This window comes from Schistocerca nitens, chromosome 4, assembly GCF_023898315.1.
Source record: "Schistocerca nitens isolate TAMUIC-IGC-003100 chromosome 4, iqSchNite1.1, whole genome shotgun sequence".
Classification (NCBI taxonomy): domain Eukaryota; kingdom Metazoa; phylum Arthropoda; class Insecta; order Orthoptera; family Acrididae; genus Schistocerca; species Schistocerca nitens.
The window spans coordinates 377,552,628-377,572,614 of record NC_064617.1 but is presented as its reverse complement, the minus strand read 5'-3'; the positions used below and the strand labels follow the sequence as shown (position 1 = coordinate 377,572,614).

At 43.2% G+C, this 19,987-nt stretch overlaps 1 protein-coding gene across 1 annotated transcript in view; it reads right to left on the bottom strand.

Annotated features, from left to right (window-relative positions):
• Positions 1 to 10,101, bottom strand: part of LOC126251750 (solute carrier family 25 member 35-like) — a 34,148-nt gene extending 24,047 nt beyond the window's left edge. Inside the window, exon 1 of the mRNA XM_049952361.1 lies at positions 9,464 to 10,101. Within this exon, the coding sequence (XP_049808318.1) occupies positions 9,464 to 9,841 (378 nt within the window). The 5' untranslated portion in view covers positions 9,842 to 10,101. The remainder of the gene's footprint in view (positions 1 to 9,463) is intronic.
• Positions 10,102 to 19,987: the final 9,886 nt, after the last annotated feature.

Genomic DNA, 19,987 nt, shown 5'->3' with positions numbered 1-19,987 from the left:
AGAAGACGGCCGAGGGCGACTTCCGCCAGGTGGTGCTGTAGATGGGACACGCCTTGGCGGAGAAGGAGAGGAACTGGGTTTCTTTGTAGCCTTCTTGGAAGTATGATGTTTAGAGGAAGGAGGAACCGATGGTTGGGAAGTTGCCGTACGTAAAAACTCTTCACGAGTATGCTCTTTTTTCGAAGTCTTGGTGTCTGACTTTTGGGCTCGAGATTTAGCAGAACTCGACAAAGGGTGAGCCAGAGAGTGGGCAGGCGAAAGTGGTGAGGTTGAACAGGCGATCTTTGCGCTGGCCGATCTGACGACCGTGGCACTAAAGGTGAGGTCGCAAGTCTGCGTGGCCGCCTCCTTTGTTGGCCGAGGAGAAGCAAGGACAGTGCTGTAGTTTCCTTTCTGAGGCACGGTGGGCTGTCGACTGGCGAATAATTGTCGAGCAGCAAAGGTCGACACCTTTTCCTTCACCCTAATTTCCTGGATGAGTTTTTCGTCCTTAAAAACGGGGCAATCTCGAGAGGAAGCGGCGTGGTCACCCATACAGTTGATGCAGCGAGGGGATGGAGGTGGACAAGCACCCTCATGGGCATCCCTGCCACACGTAACACATTTGGCCGGATTGGAACAGGACTGGCTGGTGTGATTGAACCGCTGGCACCGATAGCAACGCGTAGGGTTCGGGACGTAAGGGCGAATGGAAATTATCTCATAGCCGGCTTTGATTTTCGATGGTAGTTGAACTTTGTCAAATGTCAAGAAGACAGTGCGGGTTGGAATGATGTTCATGTCAACCCTTTTCATAACCCTATGAACAGCCGTTACGCCCTGGTCAGACAGGTAGTGCTGAATTTCTTCGTCAGACAGTCCATCGAGGGAGCGTGTATAAACGACTCCACGCAAGGAATTTAAGGTACGGTGCGGTTCCACCCGGACAGGGAAGGTGTGTAGTAGTGACGTACGCAGCAATTTTTGTGCCTGGAGGGCACTGACTGTTTCTAACAACAGGGTGCCATTCCGTAATCTGGAACAAGACTTTACAGGACCTGCAATTGCGTCGACACCTTTCTGAATAATGAAAGGGTTGACCGTGGAGAAGTCGTGACCTTCGTCAGACCGAGAAACAACAAGGAACTGTGGCAACGATGGAAGAACTGACTGTTGGTTGAGACTCAGTGAACTTACGTTTGTGAGCAGACATAGTGGAAGGTGAGGAAACCATTGCGGAAGAATCCCCCATGATTACCGGCGTCTCCGATGGCGCGCTCCTCCCTTGTGGGGGCCCTCTCTGAGGGCACTCCCGCCTTAGGTGATTGTTCACACCTCAGGTCACACCTCCCGACAAACGGACGGAGGGACCAATCGGCACTTTCGGAAGGTATCAGCTCGGGTAATCACCCCTCCCTGGGCCTGGCCGTTACCAGAGGGTACGTACGTGTCTTACCTGTCTACCCGGGGCGGGGAATTACGCGTTACCCCGTCACCGACTACGCATGGAAGTGCGTGGGTTGGCCTTCAGACACGCACAGGGAGGAAGAAAGAGAAAGGGAAAGGAAAGAAGAGAGGTCTCAAACGCCGCAGCGGAGAAGGTAGAGAGAAGAGGTAAGGAAAAGAGAAGGACAAAGGAAGGATGAAGACTTACAAGCAAGGAATGAAGGCGAAGAATGTAGTATATGTACAAGCGTCCGTCTCCGGACGTAGGCACAAACCATAACCCCAGAGAAAGGGAAAGAAAGAGCCAGAGGTGAAGGGGGGGGGGGGGGGGGGGCGAAGATGGGGAATGGGGAAGGATGCGGAAAGGGAAGGTATGCAGCCCGGAAAGGAAGGAAGGCCACATCAGCTCGGGGTCCCGTGCTCACTACGCACGTATCCACAAAAGAGTTTTGGATCCCCTGGGGAGGAGTAGGTATGAGTAGAGTCCGAGAGGAAAGTCAGGGCGCCAGTATTGAGGCAGACAAGATTGAGATGGTTGAAGACATCCGCCAAGAGTGAGCCTCTTTGACAGGATGCAGGAGAGCCCCAAAGGGGATGATGGGCATTGAAGTCGCCAAACAATAAAAACGGCGGGGGAAGCTGAACAATCAGGTGCATCATGTCAGCCCGACTAATAGCGGATGACGATGGAGTGTAGATGGTACAAACTGAAAAAGTAAAAGCAGAAAGAGTAATACGGACAGCTATTGCTTGGAGTGGGGTGGTCAATGGGATGGGATGGTAGTAGACATCGTCCCGAACGAGCAACATGACCCCACCATGAGCTGGGACACCGTCCACAGGGGTGAGGTCATACCTCTCCGAGGTATAGTGGGTAAAGGCAATACGGTCAGTCGGGCGCAACTTGGTTTCCTGGAAACCAAGGACGAGCGGACAGTGCAGGCGGAGGAGCAGTTGTAATTCCTCTCGATTAGATCGAATACCTCTTATGTTCCAATGTAACAAGGCCATCGCTAGTCAAAAAAGAGGGGGAACGAGACGGGGGAAGAGCTGGTCACCTCGACGGCCGCGGAGGTTCAGGTTTCGAGGGAACAACGCTACAACCGGCGGGAGGCGGATCCTGTTCCATCGAGTCGTCGCCAGCTGCGGCCGCTGTCCCTGGTGGTGTAGGAGGGGCAGCATCATTTGCGGTGGTGTAGGAGGGGCAGCATCATTTGCCGACGAGAGACCAGCTGAGCGCCTGGCACCAGAGCGTCCCGGCGAAACTGAGGACGGCCAGGAGCAGCGACTCACAGATGGAGCGTCAGACGAAACACGCCGGGTGGAGAGGGGGATAGAGACTTCTTCTTGGAGGCCTTCTTGGAAGTCAGAAGAGGCACAGGGATGGTGGGCTGGACCCGAAGAAGGTCCTCACGCACGGGGTCCGTTTTGGAACGCCGGACTTCGGAAGCTGGGGTCCGTAACGTTTCCCCGATGGACGCCTGAGAAGAGGATCGCTTCTCAGGCGGCGGCGGGGGGGGTAGGGGGGCGGGGGGGGGGGGGGGGTAGGAGGAAGGGTGGCCCCTGGGGCAGAGGGGGCGGGGGCCACGGGGGAGGAGGATTTGGAAGGGAGGGATTTGGGAGGCGGAGGCAGAGACCCCGGATGGGGGGAGGAGGCGGAGGGGGGACAGGATAGGGATGAGGATACCGCGGAAGGAGTGGACACAACTGAGGCAAACGAAGTGGTCAACGGCACGGGATGGAGGCGGTCATACTTCTTCCTGGCCTCAGAATAAGAGAGACGATCCAAAGTTTTGAGTTCTTGTATCTTCTTCTCCTTCTGATATGCGGGGCAGTCTGAGGATCTAGGCGAGTGGATGCCAGGACAATTAACACATCGAGGTGGTGGGGTGCATGTATGTTCCTCACGAAGAGGACGTCCACAATCGCCACAAAGGGGCTCAGCCTCACACCGTGACGACATGTGCCCAAAGCGCAAACACCGAAAACAGCGCATAGGAGGCGGGGCGTAAGGTCGCACGTCGCACCGGTAGCACATCACCTTTACCTTCTCCGGGAGAACGTCCCCCTCGAAGGCGAGGATAAAGGCCCCGGTGTCGATGCGACGGTCTTTGGGGCCGCGCTGGACTCGCCGGATGAAATGCACGCCTCGGCGCTCCAGGTTGGCCCTGAGCTCCTCATCAGATTGCAGCAGGAGGTCCCGATGAAAAATAACCCCCTGCGTCCTATTTAGTGCCAGATGCGGGACAATGGACACTGGGATGTCCCCTAGGCGGTCGCACGCCTGGAGCGCCGCCGACTGTGTGGCGGAGGTGGTCTTTATAAGAACGGACCCCGAACGCATCTTACTGAGAGCCTCGATTTCCCCGAAGATGTCCTCAATGTGCTGAACAAAGGACATGGGCTTGGAGGTGGCGAACGTCCCCCCATCGGTTCGAGAACAAACCAAATAACGGGGGAAGTACTTCGCCCCAAGCCGGCGGGCCTGTCCCTCCTCCCAGGGAGTGGCCAAGGGGGAAAGGGCAGGAGAACCAGAACTAGAGACAGTACCTTTCCTTTTGAAAGACTCGGCCGCAGAGCGACCTGATACGTGTTGACGTTTCATCTGCGAAACGTCCGCCCCGATACCACCCACTCCGACCAGGGGCTCTCCCCACGGGCGCCACCCAGCCTCAGCAAGGGCCACCTGGCAGGATGACCGTTGCCGGGAGTCCTGATGCCCCAAGGAGACGGGCATCTACTCCTTGGCCGACGTGGGGAGGGTGCAGCTCACGTATCTGCAGTACGATCCCTGTGTTGTCAGGGGGCTACAACCTAGAGGGTACATGACGACCCCACCACAACGGGCTGGCTACCGTGCTGGATTTCTGGTGCCATGGAAAGTCCATCATGATTGTAGGTGCAGATGGGGACGCACTATGGGCGTAACTTGTACAACCCATCAGGCGTTTAGGCCCAATTTGAGGAATAGTGGGTATGGTTACAATGCCGGTACAATGCTGAGTGCCAAGGTCTTAGTGCACTGAGGACCAGTGGTACACTACGTAAGGCGTCCTTCCCCAAAAGGCTCGTACTTCTGTAGAATTTTGAAAAATGGAGGTCAAACCCCAAGGGGGACCATCACATGGAAGGCCGAAACGGTTGAAACTCCTTTTAGTCGCCTCTTACGACAGGCAGGAATACCTCGGGCCTATTCTTACCCCGGACCCGCAGGGGGTATGTTGAGCCTGTTTATGGTGAATCAGCAAGAGATTTGACCATGAATGAATAAATGAATGTGCTCTTCACAGATGGACACTGCTTCAGTTTACAAGATGACTAATCGTATATATTCATCTCAATGGGAAATAGTATCCATACATTCACACAAACATCCCAAGATGATGATTAGGGATGGTGGAGACCTGGTGCGGAAAGGCACCATCTTCAAAGGTCATACTGAAGTGTCATGTGTATTATAGACCCGAGAAATACTGTTACGGTAATGCCCACTATGAGGTACTACAAACACCCATTGGTGCAGTCTTGTTCTCCACGGGCTACAATGCGCATTCTTAGCAAGATGCTCTCATAAACGAAAATCTGTCTCATGGTAAAGAAATATTTCAACAACATAGGCTGGCCAGCAACTCTTAATCTGTGAATGTCTGGGGTGCATTGGAGTGAGAAGCAAGTCAACTGCCTACATAGACTCTCAAATTTCACAGGTGTTGAAACTGATTGCAAATAGAACTCGTTAACCACCAAGCAAAGGTCATGCCACATAGCTGCAAAGCAAGTATAACAACTGGGAGTGACAGCACCATAAATTACATTTTTCGCTGTTCCTGACAATCTTTTTAGTTTTTTAAATGTGGTTAATCAAGCAGTTTCAGATTAACTAATTTAATCTTTTATGCATTGTTATAGACCTAATTATGCAATGCCCCTTGTTTCTTAACCTCTCCTGCAATATGTGCAGGAAAGCTGCTCACATTATTTTATTATTCTTAAAATTTCAATGCTACCATACTTATGTTAACGCAAACATGCATGTTTTAATAGTTATTATATATGAAATATAACAGAGTTCAGAACAAACACATTGATAAAACATATAAACAGTTAGCACACACACACACACACACACACACACACACACACACACACACACACACACACACACACACACACAGAGAGAGTCACGGAGTATAGTCTGCATTGGACATAGTGAAATATGACACGTGAAAAATGCAAGAGCACATCAACAGCAATCTCCAACACCATTTAGCAGACTCAACCAAATTATCCTTTCCAGCTAACTTATATTTTGCACAACACTACAGATAAGCCTGCCATACAATCTACATTCCAAAAAATAAAATAAATGTACAAAAATATGTTCCCTCATTGTTGCACAAGTTTAATTGATTCATTTGTTTAGGCACTGATAACTCGACAAAATAGTATAGGATATGATGAAAATATTAGACTACAGAAGTAATACTAGGTTGGTGCAAAGGTCTGTAGCATTTTTCTGTAAGATTAATAAACACAACAGGTGCACATAACAGAGACTTCAGTCATCAACAACATATTCTCCTTCACTATTTATAACAGTCTGAATGATGGAATAATTTTTCGATTCTGCTACTGCAGAAATCGCATGATTCTGAAGCGAAGAACTCGTCAACCAATGTTTTGGAGTACATTTTCATCCAGAAAGAAAGTTAGTTGAAGGTCAATCGATAGAGAGATGAAAATCTTGGGGTGGTGAATAAAATGGGTGTGGAATGATTTCCCAACCAAACTACTGTATAGTGTTTTTTGTCCCTCTAGCAGAATGCTGGCACACGTTGCTATGGAACAGCTTCACTTCAGTCTTCCTGATCACTTTTCTTGAACTGCATCTGCAAGACATTTCAGTTGTCAACAGTAAATGTCAGCAGTGGTGGTTACACCTCAGGGCAACACCTCAGGGCAACAATTCATAGCACCCCACACTGTTGCTGTTCCACCATATGCAGAACATTACTTTTGCAGATGTGTGTAGGTCTTTGTGTGGGGAGTTGCTTCTTTGTTTAAACTCAACCATACCTTTCTTTTCCTGATGTTAGCATAATGACATCATTCTTCGTCACCAGTAACTATAGAGGATACGAATGGCCGGTGTCGTACCTGGGCCAAATGATGACGAGCAAGCAGACACGCGCATATGGCCAACGCTGATTTTTGTGATTTTGGCTTAGAACATGCAGTACTCATATACCCAATTTTCCCCACTGCAAGCAAATGTCACACGATGGTACAATGATCACAGTTCATCACATTTGACAGTTCTCTAGTACAATGAAGTGAATCAATGTGTTTAAATGATAATCATACCTCGAAGATCTTCCTATGTGGAGAGTCATTAATGTCAACATAACCCTCCTTAAAATGAGAAAATCATTTTCTTGCCATGCTGTGTCCAATGGAATTATCCCCATACATGGCACTAATATTTGTGGCTGCCTCCACTGCTGTCACACTTCCACTGAACTCAAACTGAAGAATACATCCAACACGTTCCGATTTTTCCACATGGCACTTGATTTTATAGCATCCACAGCTCCCTTCACTATCTCCAAATGACAATGACAATATGTGAACTCAAATAGCAACAATGAACTACAAATAAAAAAACTGACAATAAATATACCCATAGCAACCAGAAAACCAACATGCACAAAAACCTATGCTATGAACTTACACACCAACCTAATGTATAAGCATAAACTAAGGAGGACAGGATTCAGTGAAGGCAGGGCAAGAAGTTGGCCTAGGTTTTGTCAAAGGAACTCTCGCAGCTTTAACCTTAGCAACTTGGGAAAAGAGAAATTAAGATGACTGGACAGGGTATGAACCATGTTCCTCCCAGATGCAAGCTCAGTGCATTAACACTTCTTAGTCATCTCGCTCGAAATACAATTTGGAAACAAAACCATGTGTATCAGGTCCACAAAAAGCTTACATCATGTACAAGTAGAGAAATCAATTATATAACTAGAACATGGAACTTTGTTATACACTTCTGAGAAATGAAACACATTATTATGTCATACTCCTAAGAAACAGCAAAACATGGACACCTGACAGCACTATGTCCATCACAACTTTTCTTACAACCGTTTCTGTAACCTGATGTCACATGCCACACCATTACATCACAGGATTAAGATGAAAACCAGTAACCATAAGTCAACTTGACCTGCCTTATCAAATTTTCACAGAAGCATGGATAAAACACAGGAAGTGAAAGGTTGTCCACAGTTTGTACAGAAACCAGACTGCAGTTACTTGAGTCAAAGGACAGAACATGGAAGCAGTAGTTGAGAAAGTTGTGAGCCATGTTTGTAACGTATTCCTGATGTTATTCAATATGAACAATGAGCAAGCAGTAAAGGATATTAATTAGAACTCTGGAAAGAAAGTACTACGAAAAGAAATAAAAACTCTGAGGCTTCCCGAGGGCACTGTCATACTGTTCGAGACAGGAAATAAGTTGGAAGAGGAGTAGAACAGAATCAGGGTGACCCAATAAAAAGTAGTTTAACCAGAATTTTTAAACATCGATTTTTTGTATGGAATAATATCCACATAATTAATGAACTTTGAAATATTTTGTATTTTAAAATTTGTAATTTATAAAACTGAATAAAATTAAATTTCAATGCTTCATTAAAACCACAGAATTCCCTGAGATTTTATGAAATTTCGTGGGGTTTTCTTGATTTTTCCAAGTAAAATTTAATTATCTGAGAATCATAGGTTTTCCAGAAGAACCACCACCTTGCAGAATGGATGTCTTAACATAAATAAATAACAACAAAACTGAAACATAGGTAATTGAAAGTACCCATAGTTGAATCACATAACTACTGAAGTTCAAAGTAGATAGAACTTAAAAGGTAGGCAATAGCAAGAAAAGAGTTCCTGAGAAAAAGTAATTTGTAAAAACTGAATATAGAATTAAGTGTTTGGTCTTGGGCTAACAGAGGACCTATTTGTCTTTAATGTACTCTTGTATGCCTGTAATGCAAATGATGAATTATTGACACAAAACAAGACTTCTGAAATGTAATGCTACAGAAGAAAGCTGCTGACTAGATGGGTAAATCGGCAGACTATGGAGGAAATAAGTAACCGGACAGGGAGAGAAACAGAAATTATGGCACAATTTTAATAAGTTAACAGATCAACTGGTTGATAAGGCATATACTGGAACATGAAGGAATTGTCAAAGAGTGTTTAAGTGGAGCGGGTGGGGTTAAAATTGTAGAGGTAGAACAAGCCTTTAGCATAGAAAACGGTTTCTGAAGTATATAGGGTGAATTAGTTATGCAAAGATGAAAAGGCTTGCACAGGATAGGCTAGTGCGGAGACTGCCATCAAACCAGTCTTCAGACTGAAGACCACAAACTCGAAAAGTGAAGTAGTACTGACAAGTTAACATCTAGATGGCTGCAAACCGCACAATTCGCAATAATGTTTTCTATTTCCTGTGTACTGATCACTATCAGTGAATGATGTTATAGCCTAGATCTAATTAGTTGTGGCAAACATGGAAATTATATGACATGGACTTAGAGGTTGGGAAACAAGTTTGCATGGAACTAATTACAGAGAAACTTACTGGCGACACTACTTGAAAGCCCACCCCCCATGAACAGCGCAGCTATGGCACTAAACAACGACAGTTTGGTTCACTGTCCCCAACAAACAACAATAACGCAAAATTAAATTGCTCTTTATTTTGGCGATGTTCAATCATAACATTGTCTGGACCGCCCAGCAAACTTTCACCTAGAACAGTCATATGAAAAAGATCCCTGTAGTTCCGAAAATCGCTGTGAAAAATCGCGTGGTTAGTGGTTACGTTAAAGCCAAAGGAGCGCTGTGTACATTTTAAATACATTAATTCTGATTACAATTTTATACAATGATTAAACATTTAAATTAATACACAGACAATTTTTTGTACCCTAAGTTTGATGTCGATTATTACTAAGTTCCTTACCAGGTAAAAGGGACTTCCGCTAAATGCGCCCATACATCCAGCAAAAGCTCCAACAACAACACACTTTGCTGCAGATACCTCCGAACGCCCGGATACCAGAGTCCAACCGCGTTCTTCTGCAAACTGGTATGTTCCTAACCTAACTCCATTGAGGAACAACTGATACCACAAGGCAGGAACTAAACCTTTTTGGAGCGCCAGGATGCCGTCAGACTTCGCTACCGCGTAAAAAGCGTGGAAGAAATTTCTATAATGTACTGCATACAGTCCACGAGCTTTTAATTCTCCCTGAAGTTGAAGACGTGTCTTTACGACTTCTAAAGGATTCGTAAAGAAACCTGCTCCGATCGCTGCTGTCCCTCCAATAACGAATTCCATCTTAATAACACATAAACTGGAAAACGGCGCGGCTATATTACGCAGAAAGAAGTCAGCTTATAACTGACCTAAACGTAAATCCAAAAATCATATATGACATATCTCGCATCAAAGCATGCACACAAATTCTGCTTAGCGTTAACTTCCCACGATCCATACTGCACTGCAACGACCTTCCTGTTACTGTTAAGTGACTTCTGTCAACACAACCTGGGATTTACTCGAGGTTATGGCACAATGCGTTGTTGCCAAACTGCACAGAGAAGTTACCAAGCTTGATGCAAGGGTATATATCTACAACTGAATATACAGAGTAACCCGTCCACACGCAACGATCTGTCTGCGCAAATGTCTGCACACATCACATCTGCGCAGACAGATCGTTGCGTGTGGACAGAAGATTTGCACCAACCTGAGGTGTGTACAAACCTGGAAGTTGGAGTTGGAGGTTTGAGCGAAACCTCTCAAATCTGTGGGTTCAAACCACATCTGCGCAGACAAGTTGGAGCGTGTGGACAGGAGATCGCCGCAAATCTGGCGCGAAACAGCTGTTTGCTCTAGTATTTGTATTTGAGTGCATAGGGCATTAAAATGACTGATACTCGTCAGTGTTCTCGAGAGTTTGTAAGTGAATTCATTGAAATATATAGAAACCACCCATGTTTGTGGAAGATTAAAAGTAAAGAATATAGTGACCGAGACAAAAAGACAGCAGCATACAATGCTCTAATTGAAAAATTGCGGGCAGTTGACGCCTCGGCAAACAGAGAAACGGTAATAAAAAAAAAAAAATTCGTTGCAAACTGGCGAAATTATTTGCGGATGGATGTCGAAACTTATAATTATCTCTTAAAGCTTGTAACCCTTCGTATTATGAGAAAAAATACTCGTATGAGAAGGGCAATTTCTCCTCATGAACGGCTGGCGGTAACATTAAGATTCCTAGCAACAGGAAGGAGCTACAAGGATTTGGAATTTTCAATTGCAATATCGAAACAAGCGTTGAGTAAAATAATACTCAACACATGTGAAGCTACTTACGCTGTCCTGAAGGATGAGTTCATGAAGGCAAGTCAAGTAAATTCAGTCTGTCAGCGAACTGTTTACCGAAAAGAGTTACCCAAAGTTCAGAAATCTAGAAGATCTGGGGTAAGAGTAGATCAAGTATACCAGCCAATTTTATGGTATTTAGATCTGCTTGGATTTCTTACTGATCAAGAAACGCCAAGACGAAGCAGGAGTACAACTGAAGATGAAATTGGAGTGTCAATGTGCCAGGAAATGGAACACGAGGTAATGTAAAACAAGACAGGTTCGCCCTGCAACTCTCGCAGTAAATGTACGTGAGAAAACTGCTTTCGCCTTAGCAACCACTGTCTACACCACTTTGACCGCCTTCTCTGTTTCCTGCGGTTGGTCTGAATGTTTTTTGCAACACAAGTAGCGAACACAGACCACAACAGAACTTCCTCCATTTCTATATTTCAAAATAACTGAATTAAATTTTTGACGTTTACGGGGAGCGTAGTCGCTTGCCACGGATATTTCTTTTCTACACCGACAGGTGGCGGGCGAGTAGTAGTTTGGGGTTTGTGCCGTGTGAACACACCACATTTGCAGCGATCTTTTGCATGTACAGACATCTGCGCCAATGTCTGTGCAGACAGATCGTTGCGTGTGGACCGGGCTTTTAAGGGTTTACCCATTTTATTTCCTTAACATTAAAGAAAGTTGGGGAAATATCATCAGACCCAACAAACAGGTAATCCTTTAGCGGCAAGAAGTCTACTTTTTTTATTATAGGTTCAATTGGTATTTTCCAGCTACTCTAAAAGCATACTAAACATTAATACTGGGTGGTATAAGTAGTTGACAAATAAAAATAATTACTTATACTTCATTTAACTAGAAACATTCATCAATACAAAATATATGTATTCACAGATCCAGCCTCTATCTGTTGATGTAATTTGCAGGTGTGTTGTTGTGTATGCAGAGGATCAACACACAGTGTTCCTTTTTTTCTTTTATTGATCATTTCATTCACCAATTATAAAGACTGATTGTCAGCAGTCATTACAGCGCGTTTCAACCTGCATGAATTTTTATAGGAAGTTAAAACAGAAGTTCAAACTACGCAAGATCTGTTGATGAATATGGTAATGCTCACGATACGACGGCTGGACACTGCTGGTGACCGAATACACGCTCTTAGTAATTGTGAATGGGTGGTTGACAGGGTATGTCGGAAGCGAAGTAATACTGTTAGAGGGCTCTTGACGTAGGTTTCATGGGAGGTTTGGAAAGAAAATTGGATTAGGGTTTTGGACGTAAAGTGGGAGTTTTTTATGTGTTTAAAGCATGGTTCACACTTATAACAAAAGTGTTGCCAAAGCTAGCGACATACTGCCTATGTGAACTCCCTGTTTTCAGTGGCGAAACATAGCAGATGTAACTTTTCCTCAAGCCACAAAGAGTTCAACTTGGTTGTAAATTGTTACACCAGTTTACTTCCACCAGTGCTTTCTGGTGTCTGTATTTCGAGACAAGAGCATTCTGTTGTTGTTACCGTCGAGTCACTACTACTCAACGCCTTTTCATTTTATTACTGAAAAAAGTGGTCAACAGGCACACTTTCGGAGCTTCAGAAACCACAACAATCTACGTATAGTTTTCTGTATCAGTGTGTGTGTGTGTGTGTGTGTGTGTGTGTGTGTGTGTTCGCAAACTAATGATGCATCACGAAATCTTGAAAGATTTTTAGATGAATAAATAAGTAAACTTATTATGTAACCAAAGAAGTGAGTCATATAAATTTCGTGATTTGTTAGACCAAACACTGTATAAACTGTGGTTTGTGTGTGAGAAGTAGCCCCTGAGTGTGATGTGGCATCTGTTAAATTAAAAATTAACTATCCGAAATGCTTACGCCAATAAATACAAGAAGACTATAAAATATTTTAAGTGTGGTAGAGTCCGTAGATGATATTTGCATGCCAGCCATTGGTTATTTTACCATAGCAGGAAGGATTTTCTACTGTTATTTCTTTTATAAATGTGCTTATGACACCTGATTTATCCCTGCACAAAATCCATTTTCACATCCAACACTTGCTTGCAATATAACTCTTGTCACAGCTCTGATGCCATAACCTGCACAATAACATTCTTACCACCCACATGATTTCAGTTAACGCCATACTGAAAGCTGTGAACCTACATACAATTTTTGGCATCCTGTGTGAGAAGTAGCTGACACTGCCACTACACAAAAACACAAGCTGCAGAATCACATTACTTACATGTGTGAACCTGGCTTAACAGGTCATTGATTGATGGTAAAGATATAAAAGGAAGGACTACAGTTGGTAGAAAGGATAGATTTCTTGTAGGAATTATCGACCAGGAAGCCAGAGGTGGTTACAGTTACCTTAAAATGTGAAGTTAAGTGTGTGGAGGTGAAGAACTGGGGGTATGTATTGTTAGAGGCTTCTCAGGAGCCCAGATTGAGTGAAGAGTAGGTATACAGTGAAGATCTGCTGATGATGTTTATATATTTGCATAGATGATATAGCAATTTCTGGAGAAATGGGACCGTAAGTAGATGATAAAGGATGCTTGCAAGGGAGGGTAGACAGGTGGGAAATTCGTGATGGGAAGCACAGCACTGAAGGACTTGCAGTGCGTGAAAGTGTTTAGGAGGACCAGAAATTGATAGATATTACAGATGGAACTTACATGGCTTTTGTATGTGTAAATATCAGATGGTAAAAGAATGTAATACTAATGTTAAACCTGTCAACAATTTACTTGGTGGTCTTATTATTGAACAGTTAGTAGCTGGGATTTGTAGAATAGTTTGTAGTCGAAAATTGGTCACAAGATTTAGAGTATGTCAGATGGGATGTGTGTCTATGATGAGGTGAAAATAAGGAAGGCAGAATCAGCAGTTGGTTTGATTTATATAATTACTGCCCAGATTATTTTGGTGTTGACTGATAAATACTAGAAATGGCAGGGAGAGGGGGGACTGCTCCTCGCAAACACATTATGTGATTCACCTAGTTCACCTGTTTGAGACATATAATTCCTGTTATACATGATTGTGAGTCATCATACCACGTGCCATCGGGAATTCATCCAATGGGCATATAAAGGATCAAACTTTTACTACAGGAGGAGCTGTCATCTTGGATTTTGATGTATATGTGTAAGAAGCCTTAAGCCACGAAAAAACATTTTGCATTGTCCAATAAAGTCATCAGAAAGAGAAAACAGAACTGTATTGGACATTGTTTGAGGAGGGACTGTTTATTAAAGGAAGGAATAGAAGGAATGGTGAAGGGGAAAAAGGGGAAGAGGAAAAAGAAGATATCAAATGCTGGACAATAGACAAATATTCAGAAATGAAAAGACTGGCTATGGACAGACAAAAGTGGAAGAGGCTTAACCCATGACAAGACCTGCCATAAAGCAGAACACCATACTACTACTACTACTACTACTACTACTACTACTACTACATAGTTTAAATACAACTTCTATAAATTGTTAATATACATTTGGCACTTTGTATACTGTGGGAAATAAATCACCATCATTAAATAAGCAAAGTCATTCTCTTCCGTCTGCATCAGCCTATTCATCACTCAGCAGTACTTTCCAAATAACTGTTTTTTATATGCTTTATATTCAGCGTGTGTTTCTTGCAATCCAACTGGAGCACTAACAGACTTAGCAATGACCTCTGTAAACTTCTCTTGTATGGAATTGCTGTTTATAGAAGTAATACTAGCAGACTTCTTTATAGCACACATACACACACCTACACACACACACACACACACACACACACACACACATTTAACTCCTCGTCCTCATCAAGAAATTTCATGTTCCAGTAGATACTTGACATATCATTGAAGAATGGTTTAACATATCTTTGCGATAGACAGAATCTCTCCATGGGGATCTGTAGTGTGTTGTACAGACCACACAGCTTCATGACACTTGGACACTTCAAATATACTCTTTGCATCATGTCTTGAGATGTTAACATCATTGTATGGCCCCCATGCCATAGATATTTACGTCTTGAGGGAATGGATTCTTCTCGGTTGTCAGGCAATCCTTGAATATATTTCAACTTCCTGCACAGTTTACCCCACTCCATATCACTGAACTGCACCTTTGTACCCTACTGGACACACTCTATTCATACTATAACTTTGAAATCTACTGGACACTCTCTATTCGCACAATAACTTCGAAGTCAATGTCAGGTGCTAAACCAACATTAACATGTTTCAATTCATTGGCTATCAGCTGATAGGTAGTGTTCAACAAAGCACTCTGTAATGACTTAGCTGAGGCTTGACGAGTGGTGCAGATGATGGATATAGTGGTAACTCAAAGGATGGAAACAGTTCAGTGTTTCTGTTCTGATATATACTTGATTTCCACTCCAACATGTTTGGAACTACATCAGGGAGTGTGTCTGCATGCTGGCTTGATACTTGCTGCTGCTGCTGCTCAAATCTATCAGACACCCCACTGTCTACATCACAGTGCTGCTGAACTGAGTGGTAAATAAAAGAAAACAACGAAAACTGCATATGTAGGGGTACACATTTAATGAATAATAAACACTGACTGGTTTAACACTTAAAATTGTGTGCAAGTCAGTTTCTCCTGACTGGATGTGGTGGATCTCTAATGACGCATCATGATGATGATGCTCATCCTTTCATTATGGAGTACAGAGCACAAGTGGTGGTTTGTTGATGGTTGGTAAGCCTGTGCTGAGGGTAATTCGTGGATTCCATGATCAAGTGCCATGGGAATGGAACAACTATTTTGGACTGCATTCATGTCCCCGGCTTAGCCATATTGGATTCTGAGATCATGGCTTCTAAACTTAGAACCATGCAGGTTAGTACCTGCAGGATGACATCATAGAAATACCAATACCCTGCTCAGTGGTTTACTGTGTTGGAATGTCAGATGTGAATAACATGTTACAAATTCATGCCAGAGACTTCATATTTTGATGGATAGTAGCCTGGCGACTACAGATGAGAAGTGCATAGAAATCTGCTGCAAATCTTAGATGTCTTATGTAAAATATAAACATACTTATAATTTATGACAGGAATCACTTAAAAATGCAATATCAGCCCCGACATTAGATTACATCCTGTTTACAGAAAGCATGTTTGGAGTTGAACGTTTTGTCTGTTTCAGTATCAAAGTCCCATTACGCCAAGGCATGTCTACAGTGAAAATCAGTGTTGGTTGAATAAGTTATACTGCCACTCATCAAAAGAATGTGTGGATTCCTATATACAACTGGCTGACAATCCTACAGTTAGTTGGGAACCTACTGCAATCTGAATTCGCTATGGAGCCTAGTGTTTGAATGTATTGAATCTATTACTGTTACTAGTACTACTACTACAAATGCCAGTAATGCACAATACCAACTGAGCCAAAGTGACCCAGGCATCTGTATGAACTATTATAACATATTTTCCTGTACAGGCACCTTTAAAATAATCAGAAATTAAAACTGTGATATGCAGTTTCTAGTGAGTGTGGAGTTAAAGACTTTGATGCTGCTTCTGCTAAGCCTTAAACCACAGAAAGATGACAATATATGCTCGGCAAGCTTATCTTAGATCGCTGCTAATCAAACCTTTTTCTATTCGACATGCATATGGAGCTGCAGGAGAAGGAAAATGTGCCTCTGTCAAGTAACTTTAAATGTTCAGTGGTGGTGAACCCCTGTTATTTGTACTCTGCGATATGAATTACTATGGAGAGACTCAATCTGTGGTGGATGTATCTTAACTGCAATTCGATTGGATTGTCAGGTATGTGTTGGAACATAAGTATCCTCACTTCTGGCTGGTGTTAAATATGGGATGCACTGTGGTCTGGCGTCTGATGTTGGTGGCTGTTTTTCATGTTGAATTTTTATGGATATGAAGGTAATGGACTATTACTCACATAAGATGTCGCTGTTTTGTCACATACATTTATTGTTGCTGATGATCTTTTTATATGAATGGTGTGAACGTATCATAATTTCCGAGCCATAAAAAGTTGATGTTATACACCTTTGGAAACCTATAAATGGTTTGTATCAAAGAGAATCAGTGTCATAGTTGGTGTCCAAGGGGTAATTTCACCCTCTTAAAGTTTGTGATCACAGTGCGTGGAACTTGCTACCTGAATAAATGTTTCAGCACCGTTGGATGGCTATTTCTTACTCACAATTATGGATAACAATGACGAGTATTTGATAACCATACAGACTTCATCAGTGGGCTATTCAGTTTTAAAGTTAGGATGAGTGATCTATAGCTTGACTGCCAGCAGGCTTCCCATCATTTTAAATTTGAAGCAAGTGTATTTTCTTACCATTTGAACTTATGGCAACTGTGTGGACGGGTAAATTGTTTAAACTGTAAAGTTAGAGGGGTGTGGAGGGTTGCTGGAGCATACCACAAGTGAACTTGGGGTGGGGGAAGCGCGCCAGCATGGGGCAGAGGGATTTTTCTCTCCCCAATGTTTGTTTAAGATGTAAAGTGGAAAGATCCAAGCTTGTGGTGACCATTCATCTCTGAGGGTCAGTGTGCCAGTATTCTACACTGTTAAAAATAGCCCTACAGATCTGAGCTGGGTTGTGTCATCATTGAGCCAGTGCCAGTATTTGAAACCTTGGCTTCTGATGTCACAGAGCTGCGCCAATATGCCTCCAGTCGCCATGTTCAGTCGCCAGCTAGTATTCTGACATCAAAGAGGCTGTCCCAGTATCCCAAATCTTGGATTCCGATGTCATAGAGCCAATATTCGAAGTCTGCCATCTTGCATCGCCCTCTTCGATGCTGACGTCACAGGCCCAGTGGATACATCTGATGTCATTACACTATGCGTAAAACATAACAAATCATGGGGTAGTGATACTTTAGCGAGGCCCTTACACGAGATGTAATACGCTCACTGCATGGTATTCTCGTTGTTGATGTATATTTTCACGTCCTTGGATGGTTCTGGCTCAAATTGCTCTGAGCACTATGGGACTTAACATCTGTGGTCATCAGTCCCCTAGAACTTAGAACTACTTAAACCTAACTAACCTAAGGACATCACACACATCCATGCCCGAGGCAGGATTCGAACCTGTGACCGTAGTGGTCATGCGGTTCCAGACTGAAGCACCTAGAACCGCACGGCCACAACGGCTGGCTGGATGGTTCTTACACACTGTAATCCAGTAACGCTATCAGTGCTTGAAAGTTGAATATTGCAGTTATTTGTAGTGAGTACTGATCCTACCCTATTCTACAACAGACACATGTGAATACTCAACAGTAATTACGTGTTCTGTAAAGGAAGACGTTAGTACAATCAATTTTAGAGTGCATGACAAACAGATATCGAACGAAATCACAGACATCCTGTTAGAATGATGTGTATAGTCCAAATGAAAGTGTTGCGTTATGACGCGAAATTCACTTCTTTCGGCAAAATTTTCGTCGATTTAAGTACAAAGTTGGGTGATCTGGCTTAAATGTGTGCTGGATGAGTGAATGAAGTTTGTGTTGCGCTGTGTTCTTGCTTCCTGCGTCGATGTTATTGTTCAGTTGGTATTTATGCCGAATGTGAAGTAGCATTACTTTTGAGCAGCTGTGGACTGTGTCAATTTAATACCTAACAGTCTTCAATAACGTCTCTTAAAAAGAACTGCTGCTCACACACCCCAAAAATTGTTTCGATCTCCTCCTAGCTGATGTGAGATGGGGCACTGTTGTGTACTGTATAGGGAAAAGCATAAAAGACGCCAGTATGATCAATTCTAGACTTTGATTTTTAAAATTGCACTAACGGGACTATGCATTATACTGAATTTTCTATCTTCTTTTTCAACAGGTTATGTAAAGTTTAGCATTAATGTTTTGCGAAATAAATTTCCACACGCCTCTGAATTGAATATTTACTCTTGATATTTCGAAGCCTGACTTACAAAATTAGTTGATATATCTGATGTTATTATACTTTGCATGAAGCATAGTAAATCATGGTGTAACGATACTTTAGCGAGGTCCTTAGATGAGATATGAATCATTCCACTCCCTGTCTCAACTGTAGGTGCTGTAAAGCTTAGCCTTATGTTTCGTGGAATAAACGTCCACACACCTCTGAACTGCTTTGTAATCAGTGGAGCCGAAGTACTATATTCGCGCATAGTCATGTCTGAACAAAGAGATGAAATTAGAATCTTGTATGCTCGTCAAATGACCACGAAAATTTTATACGTGCATCTGCCATATTACTCTTAAAAACAGTTGTTCCCCCCGCCCCCCGACCAGACCATTATGACTGTGGAAGCCTTTCACAGTTACAATGGGACAGTACTTTGATTTCGTAAAGGGCAACTCTTGTTATAAAATAATCCGCAATAAAAGATGGATTCAACATTTTGCATAACAAATTCGAAATGTGTCAATGCCATCAGCAACATTCTCTTCATGTGCAACACAGAACTGAGGCTGTAATGTATACCCATGTGCTCTTCAACAAGTGTTCCCATTTTCCAAGAACTGACAGCAAATCTCATATGCTTTCTGACTTTTGTAGAAACGATATCGCTTTGCTTGCGGTATTTCAAAGTCCAACTTAGAAATACAATGGAAACGTCTGATGGAAGTCTTAGAAAACCGATTACGTAAATTCTGCAAAGCTTTGTGTAACAGGAATTCGTGGCAGGAGTCGGCGAGATTTCTCCCAGCGACAGCTCTCAGCGCAAAGAGATGGAGTGCAGCCACCAGTTCCGGTGTGTGTGAATGTATGCAATACTATGCGGCGGCTATAGCTTTTACAAGTCATTACCATTAGTCTCTGTCCACATTCTCGAGGCATAGCAGGCGTATTCCTTCCACCAGATGGGTGTAGCCATCTCTGCTGTGTCGCTGGGCGATGCTACAGTCATCTGCCATCTGTTGGCGCTGCACTCTGTTGTGCAGGTAGCTCAGTTTTTCATCTGAATATGTTGTGTACTATATAGAGGGTTTATACAAGGGCGATTTACTTGAGGACAATATTATGGAAATGGAAGAGGATGTAGATGAAGATGAAATGGGA